The 17,500-nt window shown below is 41.6% G+C and overlaps 1 protein-coding gene across 4 annotated transcripts in view; it reads left to right on the forward strand.

Annotated features, from left to right (window-relative positions):
* Positions 1–17,500, forward strand: part of LOC135102976 (large neutral amino acids transporter small subunit 1-like) — a 132,041-nt gene that overhangs the window by 56,625 nt on the left and 57,916 nt on the right. For all 4 annotated transcript variants that reach the window (XM_064008752.1, XM_064008754.1, XM_064008751.1 and 1 more), the window contains exon 2: positions 1,045–1,170. In XM_064008752.1, the coding sequence (XP_063864822.1) occupies positions 1,045–1,170 (126 nt within the window). The remainder of the gene's footprint in view (positions 1–1,044; positions 1,171–17,500) is intronic.

Raw genomic sequence — 17,500 nt, forward strand, 5'->3', positions numbered from 1 at the left:
TATTCAAGAGACAGTGCTACAAAGAAATAAGTATGAAAAGTTGTACAAATGATGCTAGGAAAGATTTACTAGCATTGAAAGGGTTAACGGTCCTTAATTTAGACCTGATTCATTTCTTTTGTTTCATTCGTCTTACATCTGACCTTCGCTCCCTCTTCGCAGTATTCAGGGGCGTCTTGTGTATATCAAATGGCTTCTCGCAACCATATTTTCGTGTGGTCTGATATTCCTGCATGTAATCCCGCCATCAGGAATTAGGAAGGCGAGGCGGGAAGGCAATGAATTATGGAATAGTGAACACAAGGATAGAAGAGTGTGCATATGTGTGTGTGTGTGTGTGTGTGTGTGTGTGTGTGTGTGTGTGTGTGTGTGTGTGTGTGTGTGTTGCGTCAATCACTACATGGTCTGATGATCGGATTATCTCTCGTCTCATTAACATATTTTGGGGATATTTTGTTTGCGTTGCATGAAATTAATCTCTCCCTCACGCTCTGCTGTTCCTCATCTTCATTCCTCAGTGAGTCAGTCTTCAACACAACGCCCCTCAACACACACTGACGTATCTCCCCTCCTTTCCCATCCCTTTCCAACAAATCATCCCTCTTCCTTCCTTCCTTCCGTCCTTTCCATCCCGTTTCTTCCTCATCCAGTCCCACCAAAACACCCTCCCCCTTTCTCATCCCATCCCTCCAAAACACCCCCCCTTCCTTCTCATACTCTTCCTTTTCTATTCCATTCCCTTTCTTCCTCTTCCCATCCCATCAAAACACCCCTTTCCTTTCTTCTCAACCCTTCCTTTCCCATCTTATCCCACCAAAACAGCTCCTTTCCCATCTCATCTCACCAAAACACCCTTTTCCCTTCCCATCAAAACACCCCTTCCCCATCCCATCCCATCCCATCCCCGTTCCATCATACTCCTCCCTACAGCAACACGCAAACACATTCAGTACATAATTCACCCCCATCTCTGCCTCTTATCTCCCTCCCCACATCATGACCTGCCGCTGACTGACCTCGCCTCTCTCTCTCTCTCCCCTACAGTGGTGTTGACCTTCGTGAACTGCTGGAACGTGAAGTGGGCCACCCGCGTGCAGGACATCTTCACGGGCGCCAAGCTCTTTGCCCTCGCCGTCATCATCATCACCGGATTTGTGCAGCTGGGTCGTGGTGAGTGCAGTGTTGTGTATGCTTGTGTTCTGATGATTCGTGTTTCTTTTCTTCTTGTTGCTGTTTCTTTATTTTTCTATTTATTTCTTTTATTTATTTGTTTATTTTATTTTTACTTATTTGTTTGTTTGTTTATGTATTTATTTATTTATTTTTTTTTTGGTCATTGTCTTATTCGTTGTCGTCTTTCTTCTGCTACAGTGGTGTTATTCTTTTTGATCATTCCCCCCTTCTTTTCTTTTCTTCTTTGATATTTTTTCGTCCTTCTTTTTCATTTATTCTCTTCTTCTTCTTCTTCTTCTTCTTCTTCTTCTTCTTCTTCTTCTTCTTCTTCTTCTCCTCTTTAACATGCTGCGCCTTACGACTCCATTTCTTCCTTCTTTTTCTTTCTTTCTCTTTTTCTTTTCTCGTTCTTGTTCTTGTTCTTCTTGTTCTCCTCCTCCTCCTCCTCCTCCTCCTCCTCCTCCTCCTCCTCCTCCTCCTCCTCCTCCTCCTCCTCCTCCTTCTCCATTTCCCGTTCTTTTTCGCTTATCACCATGCTTTCATCTTTTTCTGATTTCTTCACCCCAATTTTTATTCGTTTTGTCTCCATCTTTCTCTTCATTATCTTTCTTACTAGTTTTTCCATCCTTTCTCTTCCTTCTTTATTTTCTTTTATCTTTTAGTCATCTTGTACTTTAATATCTTCAAACTACTCGCCTTTTTTTCAGATGTCTCCTCCTCCTCCTCCTCCTCCTCCTCCTCCTCCTCCTCCTCCTCCTCCTCCTCCTTCACTACCATTCAGCTTTTAAGAAATGGTTCAAAGAGAGAGAGAGAGAGAGAGAGAGAGAGAGAGAGAGAGAGAGAGAGAGAGAGAGAGAGAGAGAGAGAGAGAGAGGCTTCCCTTTCAAAGAGGAAAAGGAGCTGAGATGAGGTTTCTCCACTCGCCTCCACTCTCCTCACCCTCCGCTTTTCCCTCACCTCTCCCTCACACTTTCCCCTCACACCCTCCTCCTTTTTTATTCCTTTTCCTTCATTCCTCCTTCTATTCTCTCTCTCTCTCTCTCTCTCTCTCTCTCTCTCTCTCTCTCTCTCTCTCTCTCTCTCTCTCTCTCTCTCTCTCTCTCTCGAATCAGGAGTGGGAGTGGATTTTCGGAGGGGAGGGAAGGGGGAAAAGTTGACGGAGGAAGGAAAAATGAGGGGTGGAGAGGAGAGGAGAGGAGGGGAGAGGAGGAAGGGATGAAGGGAAGAAAGATGACGGGAGGAATGGGAGGAAATTAGGAGAGGGGAGAGAGGGCGGAGGTGGAGACGGGTTGATAAGAGAGAGAGAGAGAGAGAGAGAGAGAGAGAGAGAGAGAGAGAGAGAGAGAGAGAGAGAGAGAGAGAGAGAGAGAGAGAGAATATTCCATCCCCTCCTATCGTTTTATCTGCGTCATCTTTATTTATTATTATTCTTTTTTTTCTCACATGTTTCCTCATCGCCATATTTTCATGTGTTGCTTCATCGTTCCTTGTTTCTCCGTTTTATCACACTCCACTTTCTCGGTTTGTTATTGTTTTTACTTCCCTTTTTCCTCATTTGATCTCTTTCTTATTTGGTGCAGTTTGTGTTTCTTTCCCCCTCTTTATTCTTTCCTTGTCGCCTTTATTAAGTAGTGTTGTTGTTGTTGTTGTTGAAGAAGGAGTTTATAGTTGCAGTGTTGGAAGCATCTCTCATCGTCATCAGCATTGTCATCATTAGCATCATCATTACTACCGACGTTTCCTTTTTTTTTTTTTTACTACTTGAATGAGTTTTTTTTTTCTTCCTTCTCGTTAATTTTTCACTCTGTCATCTGCTATGGTTCTCTGTTAATCACGGAGACGATCAATTGGTGCGTGTTCTCTGTAACTTTGTTTTTAGGAGCTATTTGTTAATCTTCATAGTTTTTTTTTTTTTTTGCATTTGTATTGTCGTAATATTCATAGTAGTCATCATTACCATCATTGTTGCCTTTATTTTGTTGATCGTCAGTGCCGTGGTTATCAAAGGGAACAACATAGATGCTTCAGAAATATGTGAACGAGATACGTGGCAAAAGTAGATAGGTGCACGAGTCATACTAGTAAAGTAAACAGATTAATTAGCAGAAGTAGCAGTAGCAATAGTAGTAGAAGTAGTAGTGGTAGTAGTAGTAGTAGTAGCAGAAGTAGTAGTAGTAGCAGTAGTAGTAGTAGTAGTAGTAGTAGTAGTAGTAGTAGTAGTAGTAGTAGTAGTAGTAGTAGTAGTAGTAGTAAAAACAGTAGTAGTATTACCAATGCTGCTGATACTACTACTACTACTACTGCTATTACTACTACTACTACTACTTCCATCATCACCACCACCACCACAATTGTTCATGTTTATTTTTGAAACTCCTTGCGTCACAGGACAGGTGTTAACGATGAAATCACACGTGTTCCAATCAGCAAGTCACAGGTGGAGCAGGTGTTATGCGCACACACACACACACACACACACACACACACACACACACACACAGAGAGAGAGAGAGAGAGAGAGAGAGAGAGAGAGAGAGAGAGAGAGAGAGAGAGAGAGAGAGAGAGCCCTGACACGATATTTTATTTACTGAGGTACAAAACTGATATTATAAAAGATACTTACAAACGTGACGCAAGATGTGCATTCCCTCTTAATACTTCTTAATGAGTTTACGTAGGTGATATATATATTTACAGAGGTACAAAGTCCGATTCAACGTCAACAAGTGTCTACAGGTGATAGGCGTCAGTTGCAGTCTATATAGTTTACACAGGTGTTCTGATCATACAGTTGCAGTCATTTATAGTCTTCCTGTTAAAGTGTTTCAATGAGAGAGACGAGTGTTGTGTTTATAGAGGTGACAGAGGCCAGTGTTTGATATGTACAGAGGTGAACCGCTCATACAGGTGTTGTAATCATGCAGGTACCGTTCGTAAGTTACCTGGCAAAGAGTTATATTTACACAGGTACAAATATTACAGGTGCTGGAATGGTATTTATAAAGGTACAAATATTACAAAAGTTACAGAGGTACGAGAGTGGTATTTAGACAGGTACAGATACATGTTACAGGGATTACAGTGGTGCCAATAATACACGCGTTACAGAGATGCAACAGTGGTATTTACAGAGGCACGCAGTCCTTCATAACAGCTCCCGATACCTTTGTCTGTCAGGGAGGGGAGAGGAGAGGTGTGGGCCGAGTTTCTTTGAAGTATAGAATAATTTTCCTCTCCTCTTCCTCTTCGTCCTCTTCGTCGTCCTTGTCGTCGTCGTCTTCCTCCTCCTCCTCCTCTTGTTGTTGCTGTTGTTGTTGTTGTTGTTGTTGTATGTTGTTGTTGTCGTTGTTGTTGTTGTTTTCTTCCTGTTCTTCTTCTTGTTCTTTTCTTCTTCTTGTTTTTGTTCTTCTTTTTCTCCTCCTCCACGTCGAGTACTAAAGATCAATAAGAACTAAGCACGTGTCAGTTCGAAGTGCCTAGTATCTCTCTCTCTCTCTCTCTCTCTCTCTCTCTCTCTCTCTCTCTCTCTCTCTCTCTCTCTCTCTCTCTCTCTCTCTCTCTCTCTCTCTCTCTCTCTCTCTGTCAGTGATATCGTCAGTAAAATGTCACAAAATTAATAATACACTGCGTCAATGTCTGGAAATTTGCTTCTATTCATCCGGCAAATTAAATAAATTCTCTCTCTCTCTCTCTCTCTCTCTCTCTCTCTCTCTCTCTCTCTCTCTCTCTCTCTCTCTCTCTCTCTCTCTCTCTCTCTCTCTCTCTCTCTCTCTCTCTCTCTCTCTCTCTCTCTCTCTCTCTCTCCGCTTGTAAACGAATGCATGACGCAGTGATCGAAGCTTGCCTGGTTCACCTCGTTATTACTGGAGGGTTTTTAGAATGTGTCTGTTTTCTATTGATTTATTTATTTTATTTATTTTTTATTTATTTATTTTATTTTATTTTATTTTTTTTTTTTGCACCAGTTGCGGGTGGACGTATTATTGGTTCTGTGGTAAAATTGATCGTATTGTGTTCGTTATGTGTCTGATTGATTTATGTATGCATGTGTGTGTGTATGGATGTGTTTTGGTGTTTACTTATTTATGTTCCTTTATGTTATTTTTTTTTTTATTACGATATCTTTTTTTTTTTATTTTTGCTTATTTGTTTATTTATCTATTTATTTATTTTGCCTTCATAATTATGTTCTGAAATATTTTCTAAGTCATCATCTACTGTTTTCTTGATTTTTTTTTTTTTCTGTTCTATTTTTCATACTTTTTTCGTTTTTCTTTCCACTTTTCACGTCCTCCACATGAAGTTCATTAAACAGATATGAAAAAAGCAATAGTCAGAAATCGAACCACACAGGATGTGAAATTGACGCAGCGCATTATTTATTTTTAGCTCTTTTTTTTTTAAGTTGAGCAAAACGAGGAATATTTTGGTATATATATAGATTGCTTTTAAAGCTGTGGTATGCTTCTTATATGAAAATGGTGAAAAATCAGTAATGCCCATAAAAAGTTATTTAAGCGCATATTTTATCTCTCATTAATTTTGAGAACATGTTATATGTATTTATATATATATATATATATATATATATATATATATATATATATATATATATATATATATATATATATATATATATATATATATATATATATATATATACCGTTCCCTATCACAGTAGATATGAAATGTATCACTCTCTATACCAGAGGTAACTGTTTCAAGCTTGATAGAATTAGATTTAGAAGATACTACAAAATTTACCTCTTTCCCATACCATCTCATCCCATTCCCATCTCATCCCATTCCTCTCAACACCAACACGCAATCACACAGTCAACACGCAAGTAAATCCGCATCTCTCCCTCTTATCTCCCTCCCCCTATCATTACCCTGCTGACTGTTTCTAGTTTGAAGTTATATTTAGAAGATGGGAAATTTTGCTTCACGAATAGTGTTAGGTAAGTGGAATACAGCAGACTCAATAATCTTGTTTTCAGTGTCGAGCCAGTAAGGGGATTTTAAATGTAGATTAAATAAATTTATGGATAAGGATGATAGAAGGAAAGTTTTAGCCATGAACTCCCCACGTGCAGACCTTCTGTAGCTACCCTTGTGTTCTTGTGGTATCTAGATCTTATGTTGTCATACTCTTAAACGAAGCACTACTACAACTAACAGTTATTGTACGGAGTGTTGTCTCGTTGCCTGTCAAAATTGTATGCCTCTTCACAATCATCTACAATACCATCCATTCATTCACTCACAACAAACACCCTCTACCGCACTCTTCAGACGCACTTCACACTTCTTTTACATCCCTGCCCTCACGAGCCTACTCATTGAAAGGTACAGATCGTGGGCGACGCGTGGGCGGGACAACCTCATCCCAGGCCGTGGGTTCGCCTCGACCTGGGACCATAAAAGCAAGGGAGGCAGGGATATCTTTCTGTCGGCCCGTCACCACCACGCTAATTGGTTCCTGTGGCGTCTTAGAGAGAGAGAGAGAGAGAGAGAGAGAGAGAGAGAGAGAGAGAGAGAGAGAGAGAGAGAGAGAGAGAGAGAGAGAGAGAGAGTATAACTAAAGGAATGGGGAGATGTAGGAGTTGTAGGGGGGAGTAAATGTTGGGAAGTTTTGGAGAATCTCTCTCTCTCTCTCTCTCTCTCTCTCTCTCTCTCTCTCTCTCTCTCTCTCTCTCTCTCTCTCTCTCTCTCTCTCTCTCTCTCTCTCTCTCTCTCTCTCTCTCTCTCCACAATTTTTCAGGTTTAGTCCTTAGTCTATGATCCGTTCATCTACCCTCCTCCTCCTCCTCCTCCCCCTCCACTATTCTCCATCTTAAGCAGTTCCCTCGTCTATCCCTTCTTTTCCTCCCCCTCTCCCTCCCCTTCTGCATCAAGCTCAGGGTTTAGAAAAAAAACGTGGAGAAAGGAGGGGAAGAGGAAGAGGAATGGGAAGCTAAGGAGGAAGGGGAAGGGGAAGGAGATGGGAGGCCAGAAGAGTGGAGAAAGACTGAAAATTGTGAGGAGAGAGAGAGAGAGAGAGAGAGAGAGAGAGAGAGAGAGAGAGAGAGAGAGAGAGAGAGAGAGAGAGAGAGAGAGTGTGTAGTTAATGGAAGGAAGACGTAAGGCAGATGGATGGTTGGTAGGTAAGAATGCGAATAACGAGAGAGAGAGAGAGAGAGAGAGAGAGAGAGAGAGAGAGAGAGAGAGAGAGAGAGAGAGAGAGAGAGAGGGTGTGTGTGTGCGTGAGTGTGTTACTATCTCATCCTCTCTTCTCTCTTCTTTCCTCCCTTTCTCTCTCTTTCCTTCCTGTGTTACCATCCTAATGATCAAAGAAGGAAGTAAGGTCACACACACACACACACACGCACGCACACTTGACTAGTCACTTATTCAGGTTTTAAATGCATCCTCTCATTCACCTACAATTTCTCTCTCTCTCTCTCTCTCTCTCTCTCTCTCTCTCTCTCTCTCTCTCTCTCTCTCTCTCTCTCTCTCTCTCTCATCAAAAGCGCACATGTGTAGGCCTGTTCGCCGTGAATACTTACATAGGTACATACTCGAATACAGACACAGCTATACATATTTTTATAGGCAGACAGATATTTGTGAGTCTTGGTCTTACCTGAGATTCGATAGGAGTAGTAGTAGTAGTAATAGTAGTAATAGTGGAGGAATTGTTGTTGTAGTAGCAGTAACAGGAATAATAATAATAATAGTAATAATGATATTAATAATAATAATAATAATAATAATAATAATAATAATAATAATAATAATAATAATAATAATAATCCGTGCATTAGTGAGGCGTGTGATTTCTGCTTATCCCAAATCGCGCGGCGTTCAATGTGGCATTTCCGAATTGAGAGCGATGAAAATTCCTACTTCATTGTGATTGGAAAACCTTAAAAATCTCATGAGCTGAATAATTTTAATAACAAGATAACACTATCACTGGAATTTTTCGTCCTAGTATCCCAGTATTATTCGTTGACTTAAGTATTTGAATTAAAGATCAGTGCTAGTCTGACCTCTAGCCACACTCGCCTCCCTCGTAACCCTTGACTCCAGTATCGCCTCCGTCAGGTTGCCTCGTGATCCCTGATGAAGAGGGTCTTACAGGTCAGCCGCGTTTAGAGCGACTTAGTGACTCATGCGGCAGCCGTGAATGGTGTGGTGGACCGCGTGCTAGTATGATGACCTAGCCAGCGTGATTAAATGGACTGCTCGTAATTCTTTAATGATCTTTTTAACAGATTTTACGACCCAAGGAAGTTATTGTCAGATCTATTCTTATGATGTCCCTTTTTTTTACAGTGAGATATGATTTTTATTTATTCATTTTGTGATTGAGTGTAGCGCCGGTGGTGTCCGTGATGAACAGCAGCACAGTCCAGCATCACCGAGTTTTCTTCTCGTCACTTGTGTTGTTTTAAAAGTGTTGTGTCACGCGGTACACACTTGTCCCATTACTTGTCAGCCCTGTCGTGACTCGCTGCATTGTGACTACGCTTTCCTCGAGTCTTACTTTCACCGTTTTTTGATGTGCGTGTGTGTGGGGAGGGCGGATTGGGTGGAGACTCGTTGCTATGTGGATCCGCTGGAGGCACCACGACATCCCTTCTGCTGCAGAGCTGGCGGCTGACACATACGAATATGCCAGTGTCTGCGTGGCTCATGATGACGAAGGAAACTAAAGTAGCAGCTCAAGCTACCATACTCGTCACTGTTCTTTGCTTGAACTACTCCTTGTCGTAACTGTTAATATACTGAGGTGAGAAGAATGTGGTGTGACTGTCTGGGCGTGAGGTGGCTCAGGTAACTGGCTGTGCCACGTCACCAGTTGCTCACCTTGTTTCGTGTGCTGACTGACAACACAGCTGTGGCGCACACCACCGCTGTTCCATCACTGTCACGCTTGGTTATAATGGGTAGATCTAAAGAAAGTAAACATTTTCACAATAAGAAAATATTTCAGATTGAAAACTGGAAATATTCAGGATCGAAGTACAAATGAAAATTCGCAGTTAATGAATTACACATGAACCAACACTTCTTCGCCTCACGAGTCATATTTAATATTACTAATCTACTTAATGGCATAAATATAAAAGTCCTTATAAAATTCAATTCCAATTACCGTAGCATGAAGCGTAGCAGACATTAACAGTGAACCACTATGATAGTTGTGCTGGCTGCTGCTGCATGGGTGGCGTGGCGGTGCCTGGCGGGGAGGAATTATGGGCTCTTGGAAGGAGTAAGAGAATATTTTCATGTTGGGCCAAGAAGTTATAACATCCAAAAAAAAGTAATGCAACGCCAGCTCGTTCAATTTTTTATACAAGCTTTTATACTTCGTATTTTCCTGCCGGGGATAGAAAGTAATGCCAGCGAACCCTTTTTATTTTCTACGCAAGCTTTTCTATTTTCGTACGGGGAAAGAAAGAAATGATTTTCAAACCTTACTTAAAGACACAAATTTAAATACTATTAGCTTCACGAGACGGAGGGAAGGCAAGGCAAGGTAACTGCGAACACTATAATCTGTCAACCTCTCAAATGCAGGAGTTATTCAGTGTTCGCAATCATCCATCCTTTTTTTTTTTTTTTTGTAAAGTCTGGAACTCCCTGCCTGCTTCTGCATTTCATCCTTCCTATGACTTGAATTCTTTCAAGAGGGAGGTTTCAAGACACTTATCCTTCAATTCTGGATGACCCCTTTTGACCTTTCTTTTTGGACCGGCACCTCAATGGGGCCTCTTTTTCTTTTACTTTTCTATATATTTTTTTGTTACCCTTACACATGCGCGCACACATGCACCAAAAAAAAAAAAGCATCACTAGACTGTGCTTAAACACCCTCATCAGCACCACCACCACCACCACCGCCACCACCGCCACTGTCGTCGTGTGGTGAAGGACGCCATACTACACACACCGTGGCTTCGCTCTATACCCCCTTAATATTGATGTCGCCGAGACGTTACTGCGCTGTAATCTTGAACTGCGTCGGACCATTTAACATTGGATGTGGTAATGAAACGTCTTGTGCTATAATGAATCCTCTTGTACCCTACTGAAACCTCTTGTAATTTAGTGAAACCTTTTGTACCGTATTGAAATCTTTTGTAACGTATTGAAAACTTTTGTACCATACTGAAACCTTTTGTACCTTATTGAAACTTGGAGAAAACAAATATTAAACAGAATCTTCTACATCTCTACCTGCATTTACTTTCATTTACTTCATATACAAGGACGCGGTCGTGTTAGATTTCAAACATTTTCAATTTAAACATTTATATTTTTATTTTACTGTTCACCATGAAAAAAATAAATAAATAAATAAAATTGCGCGACATTAATAACTTAAATTAGCATCAGCAGCTGTTTCACCACCACCACCACTACCACCACCACCACGCACGAGGCAGGGCACAGGGGACGTGGGTAGCTAATGCATAAGTTATTGATGTGGTGAAGGTAATTGCGTGAAGTTGGTTAGTGACGTGTGTGTGTGTGTCTGTGTGTATATGTGTTAATATCGCACAACTTACTCTTCAGGCAAGTTGGGAACGTTCTGAAACCCTATACAATCATTTTCCTAACAGTTTCCTCCTCCTCCTCCTCTTCCTCCTCCTCCTTTAACCCATATTCCTCACTGCCATACTCCATTTTCGCTTCATCTTTCCTTCCCACCTTCCTCCGCAGTGCATCTCCACACCTCTTTTACACCCTTTTCCTCCTTTTCCCACCTTTTCCTACCCTCCCAGAACTTTACACTGGTCCCTCGCGTATTGTCGTGTCCCATCCTCCCCTTCCCCCTTTCGTCCCTTATTAACTGTCTCCCTCTCCACAGCATTCCCTTTACTTCCCGTTCTCTCCTCTTCCCTCCTCTCACTTTCATCTCGTGCTCAGTATTTCTGCTGCCACACTTCACTTCCTGCGTCAATTCTCTTAATGCTCTCCCTTCCCTTACCTCTCCTTCCTTACCTGTCCGTCTCTACCTGGAACCCGCCAAACGCTCTACAGGTGAATAAGAGCAAATGGAACTTGTGACCGAGGAGCGTGTGGACTGAAGAGAGCAGGGATGCGCTTCACTAGGTTACGTGCGAGGATGCGTGTGCTGAGCTGAAGGGGACGCGAGGATTGGTGTTTGACTGACGTATGCTGTTCTCGAGTTGTGTGATATTGTCGATGATTTTTGTTCGTTGCGTATACTTAATCAAACACTTGAGGAAAAAAGTATGGGTAATTTTTGTGTTGAAAGTGCCGTTTCAGTGTATTAATTTATTTCAGCTTTTTTGTTCCGTGTATAAAATCAGACGGCGATAAGAAAAGGCTTGGGATGTTACTGTTTTGAAATTTTCCTACACGAAAGGAAAACTACTTCTTTTTCTAAAGGTTCTGTTTGAAGACTGCATATTTGTAAAGGAAAACCTCGTGAATTTCTTCGTTTACCCAGAGTTCACTGATGAAAACTATACTCCCTCAAAGTTACCCACACACACACACACACACACACACACACACACACACACACACACACACACACACAAAAAAAAAAAAAAAAAAAAAAAAAAAAAAAAGGAAGTACTATGAACTCTCTTTCGTCACACGCAAAGATAAAAAAAAAATCAATATATTACTCAAACACCACATGTTGAAAGCTGTACTCCCCACCACTCCCGACAACTCCCCACCACGATCATACACCTGGAGAACCACCGCTGCTCACGACCGGTCTGGCTGCAGGAGTGGCGGCTCGTCTGGCGCGTGGAGCCTCAGACAAAAACTTGGGATACCTTTTGTTTAGACATGCAGTAGCGGTCAGGAGTCTTGTAACCTTCACCATGCACTTCCTCTGAGTTTGGCGCCTTTCCTTCCTCCCATTTCCTCTGATTTGCTAACAATCCTCTGGCCTTTAGAGTGAGTGAATCGCTCAGATTCGGGCACAGTGAGAGTGGTGGGTTATTCGCCTGCTGATCTTGATTACGCGATAAAACGAACGGCAGGAGGGAAAGGTAGAAATGAAAGGTTCACATCAGACAGTCTCTTTAGAACCTTGTGTATAAAAAATTAATATAGCAGGGATTCAGAAACACACTGGGGTGGTTGTTCTTTGTGGATTGTGTAGAAGGAAGAAGGTTTACTTGACAATCCGGAATCAAAGGTCCATAATATTAAACAATCATTGAAGAGTGTTGCGTAGAAAACAGTAGCAATGATTCGGAAATTCATGTGGTTCCTTGTTCCTTGCGGATTGTGAGTGAGAATGATGAAAGTTTGCTTAATAATCAGACTCTGGGAATACTTTCACAAACACTTGGACGTCTTATCTTGACTACTGTCAGCATATTCTTATACAAGTTCTAAGTCCCTGTTGACACGAAACGATTTAATAGGATTTTCAAGGGTGTTTTCATGACTCCAGCGATAATTCAACAAGATTCTGCCCTAACAACAGTAAAAAGCACCCATGAGAACTACTACTACAACTACTGTGGCATTTTTTAAGCACTTCCTGACAAAGCCCTGAAAGTTTCAAAATACCAAGTTGTTTTTGTAGCGCACATTTCATGACAGTGGCAATCAGTGCGGGTCTCAGGAAAACACCGCGCCTGCACTCCCACGCCGCGGTGTTTTGGTCCAGAATGTAAACACTGCGTGGCGGCGCCTGACCTGCTTAGAGTGGAGAGAGTCATAATTATCTGCACAGATTTTGTTTCTTTTCCTTGAATGAATGTTCAAAGTTATTAGTAATTTATTCCTCATAAATCTGAATTGAGTTTCAGTGCATAATTTATCTAACCTACTTACCGTGTCTTTTTTTTTTTTTTTTTTTTTTTTTTGAGGTTATTCATTTATTTTTTCTTCATTGTTGGTAATTGAAGTGCGACGCATTTGTTCTCAACTTACGTACAGTGTTTATTTTCTTCGGTGAATTTCTAATTTCATTTATAATTTGGTTTCAATCAACGGGGATAATTATATATATATATATATATATATATATATATATATATATATATATATATATATATATATATATATATATATATATATATATATATATATATATATATATATATATATATATATATATATATATATATATATATATATATATATGATTATTATTTAACACCACATATACAAGCTTTCATTTTACGTTCATTTTTAACGTTTTATTGATAAATTTATCTATTTCTGTTTCCTTATTAATTTATTTTATTTGTATACTAGTTAAGTGATGCTGCAGCGCCTTTAAATCAGTCATTCCATTAGTCAGTTGTTTACGCGATGCCTTTCTCTCCCGCCAGCCTTGAGATGCGTGTACTGGTTGTGGTGGTGGTGGTGGTGGTGGTGTGGGGTAGGGTGGATATCCTGTGACGTCACCACCAATGACACACCACCGTTGGGTTGCATCCTTGGTACCGTTAGAAAACAAGACCCACTAACCTTTGTGATTACCCACGCCGTTCACTCCACGTAAACACCTGATGATAACACTTTTCTGGGCCGCCTCACTTTGGACAGTATTCTTAAACATTACTGACTCTCATAAGCACTATTTTCCAAAGCCCAAATAAATAATTCAAAATTCCATGGGCATTTTTCTCTTTGATGATGAAGAACGAATGTTAAGCTATCAATAAGACAGAAAAAAAAATACCCTTGAAAATTCCGATAACTTCCACTAGAGCCTGTAGACGCGATGGCTTCTTGCAGCTTCAATTAGGCAATGTTATGTTTATCTTTTATACTTAACATCGCCTCACACTTCCCATGTATTCTTATAGTCTTGTGTAATAGAAACAAGACGCTGGAACTTTGAGTAATATGGACCTTGTTGGCGGTGAAGGCTTCTAACGATACACGTCCTGGGAAGTGAAAAAAAAAAAGTACATTGAATTTCATGTCCGTAAAAAGGATTATAAATTAACATATAGACTAACGAACTGCTTTATATTGAGCTCCGCAGATACTGAAAACTTGAGATGTGATAGGTCGAGGTAGTTTCCAGATACTGTTTTGTAGAATCTACCTTCACTACCTTGGGCAACTGTACATCCTCGTAATCAGCACATGTGTTTATTACCTTCGTCACCAGTTTTACAGTGGTGAGGTCAAGGAAGGCCGGAGTTGGTTGGGTGTTTTATGGAAGATTCGAGCTTACAGCGGAACATGGAGCCGCTTCACTTTCAAACCTTTTACTCCTGTATTCATAATCACGACAACTTTTTAGACACATTTATACTCTCTCTCTCTCTCTCTCTCTCTCTCTCTCTCTCTCTCTCTCTCTCTCTCTCTCTCTCTCTCTCTCTCTCTCTCTCTCTCTCTCTCTCTCTCTCTCTCTCTCTCTCTCTCTCTCTTTGTGTGTGTGTGTGTGTGTGTGTGTGTGTGTGTGTGTGTGTGTGTGTGTGTGTGTAAATAATGATAAGAAGAATAACATCAAGAACATTAACAGCAAAATAGAGCAGAAGTAGTAGTAGTAGTAGTAGTAGTAGTAGTAGTAGTAGTAGTAGTAGTAGTAGTAGTAGTTGTTGTAGCAGTAGTAACAATGATAACAATAACATCAACAAAATAGCAATAATCAAAATAATAAACAATACATCAAGACGTGAAATGCGAATATATATATATATATATATATATATATATATATATATATATATATATATATATATATATATATATATATATATATATATATATATATATATATATATTCAAACAAGTCACACAAGGACAATTAATGGAGCAGACAAAGAGACAGACAGAGAGAGAGAGAGAGAAAAACATCAAGACGAGTAAAAAGACGAGGCAAGCAGGTGAGGAGAGCAGGTAAGGAGGAGCAGGTGAGGAGGCGGCCAGTCAAGGTCACGGTAGGCATAATCAGCACACATGTGATAACGTCCGTGAGATTGGAGGCGTGCATCTGATGCGCAGCTGATTAGGTTAAGGTTACACTGCCCGTCCTATAGTACTCCTGTCCTGCCCCCTTGATGGCCTTGTCCCATATTGATAAGGTGATGCGGTGATGGCAGTCGTGGGGATGAGACAGGGAGGATGACGGCATGGAATAAAGGAAAGGAAAAGCGAAGAGGAAGTAAGAGAGGGAGAAAAGGAAGTGAGTGTGGTGGTGGTGGTGGTGGTGGTGGTGGTGGTGAAAAGACAGGAATGGTAACAGTATGGATGTAAAAGGAAGAGGAGCTGGGGATATATCTGCAGGTGGAAGAAAGGGATGGAAGGGGTGACGGTGGTGGTGGTGATGGGGAAGAGTCAGGGATGGTAAAGGCATGGGTGTGAAGGAAAGGGAAGAAAATGTAAGGATACTCACAGGAGGAAAAGAGGGAGGGAGGGAAGGAAAGAGGTGAGTGGGAGAGAATTTAATGTGTGAGGTGTCTGCAGAAGGAAGAGCAATGTTGAGTGTGATTTATGAGTGCGAGGAGGGAGGTATGAAGGAAAACCATCAGCTGTTAAATGCGGTGCGCGGGACAGTCATGTTAAAGGTCATGGACTGTTTTTACTGTTGTGTTGTGTAGGTTAAGGCCACCAACAGTGTCTCTATCACCGCTATCACCAGCATCTCTACCACTGTCACTATCACTGTTATCACCACCGCCATCATCATCCCTACTATCAGTATCATGAACTCATGCCATCAAAGGGGTGACCGCAGAGGGCGCCGGTGGTCTGAAGAGCAAGGCAGCAAGCAAGACTGCAACACCCAGTCACACCGTCAGCCCGTAGTGGCCTTAGCTGCGCTCAGGTGTTCTCATCATGCTTACATTTGGCGCCATGAAGCAATATAGTAACTAACCTTTGCTATAAATAAGCGTACGTCATAAGAATTTTCGTTTTTTTTTTTTTTACCATATAGTTGTGTATGATAGGGAAGGTGTTGGTGAGTGTGTGTGTGTGTGTGTGTGTGTGTGTGTGTGTGTGTGTGTGTGCCGACTTATTACCATTTCAGATTCACGAGAGTGCTACGTTTCTAAAATGCAGTTAATTATGCCAGATAATCATACGTATGCATACCGAAGTCACGTCAGCATGAACTTCACCACCCTAGACTCCCTTCAATTACAGCCAATTGACGCCTCACCTGGCGGGCTGCGGGGATGAGGGGAGTCTGTGCTACCCCCTCCCCCTTTCTCTCTCTCTCTCTCTCTCTCTCTCTCTCTCTCTCTCTCTCTCTCTCTCTCTCTCTCTCTCTCTCTCTCTCTCTCTCTCTCTCTCTCTCTCTCTCTCTCTCTCTCTCTAACACACATCCGGCACCTCATTGCAAAATATCGTGCTAAATTACGTAAATTGAACATGGCAGACGTGCTCTTTTTATACAGGGGTGACGTCCGCAGACCGTGGCGTGGCGAAATGCTGCCTCCTCCTCCTCCTCCTCTTTGCTTCTCCTTGGTAACAATAAAGTGGGATGGAAATGAAAGTGGAATTCGTGTGGTGCATTCGCGTGATCTTGAATGTACGAGTAATCAAGAGACTTCTACTCCTGTGTTGTCATATTATTTTTGCTGCCGAGAGAGAGAGAGAGAGAGAGAGAGAGAGAGAGAGAGAGAGAGAGAGAGAGAGAGAGAGAGAGAGAGAGAGAGAGAGAGAGAGAGAGAGAGGGGGAGATAATGGAGACAGCCCATTATTCTTCCACACTCCGATGAAGTGAGTTTAGTGGAGCTTATAATGTAATGTCTTCCTCTTGCACTCCCCCTCCTCCTCCTCCTCCTCCTCCCCTTCTCTCATTCTTGCCACTTGTTAACTGCTTACAACTCACTTATCTCTCTCTCTCTCTCTCTCTCTCTCTCTCTCTCTCTCTCTCTCTCTCTCTCTCTCTCTCTCTCTCTCTCTCTCTCTCTCTCTCTCTCTCTCTCTCAACAGGTCACTATAATTTCATAACCACTCCTTCCTTCCCTCCCTTTTCCCCACTCTTTCTCCCCCCTCTTCCTCCCTCCTTCACTCCCTCCCTTCTATCTTTCGCGCGCCCGCTCCTTCCCTCCCTCCCTCTCTCTTCTCTCTCCTCTTCCTCTCTCTCTCTCACTCACTCTCTCTCTCTCGCAACGCTTCCATTCACTACCTCTCCCGAAACTTGGTGAAAGCATGGATTGTGTGGGGTTTATTGTGTGGGAGGGGGAGGAAGGGGTAGGAGTAGGAGGCGGGAGGAAGGGAAGTTAAGGGAGGGACTCAGGTCATCAATAGAACAATGAAGGGTCATATTAAACTATTTCCCTATTCGACTTTATTTTCCTGTTCCTCTTCCTCTTTTACATTTCTTAGCCATTTCTTGTGTCCTTATTCTGCCTTTTTTTTTTCC

Source organism: Scylla paramamosain, chromosome 8 (genome assembly GCF_035594125.1).
Source record: "Scylla paramamosain isolate STU-SP2022 chromosome 8, ASM3559412v1, whole genome shotgun sequence".
Taxonomy (NCBI): Eukaryota; Metazoa; Arthropoda; class Malacostraca; order Decapoda; family Portunidae; genus Scylla; species Scylla paramamosain.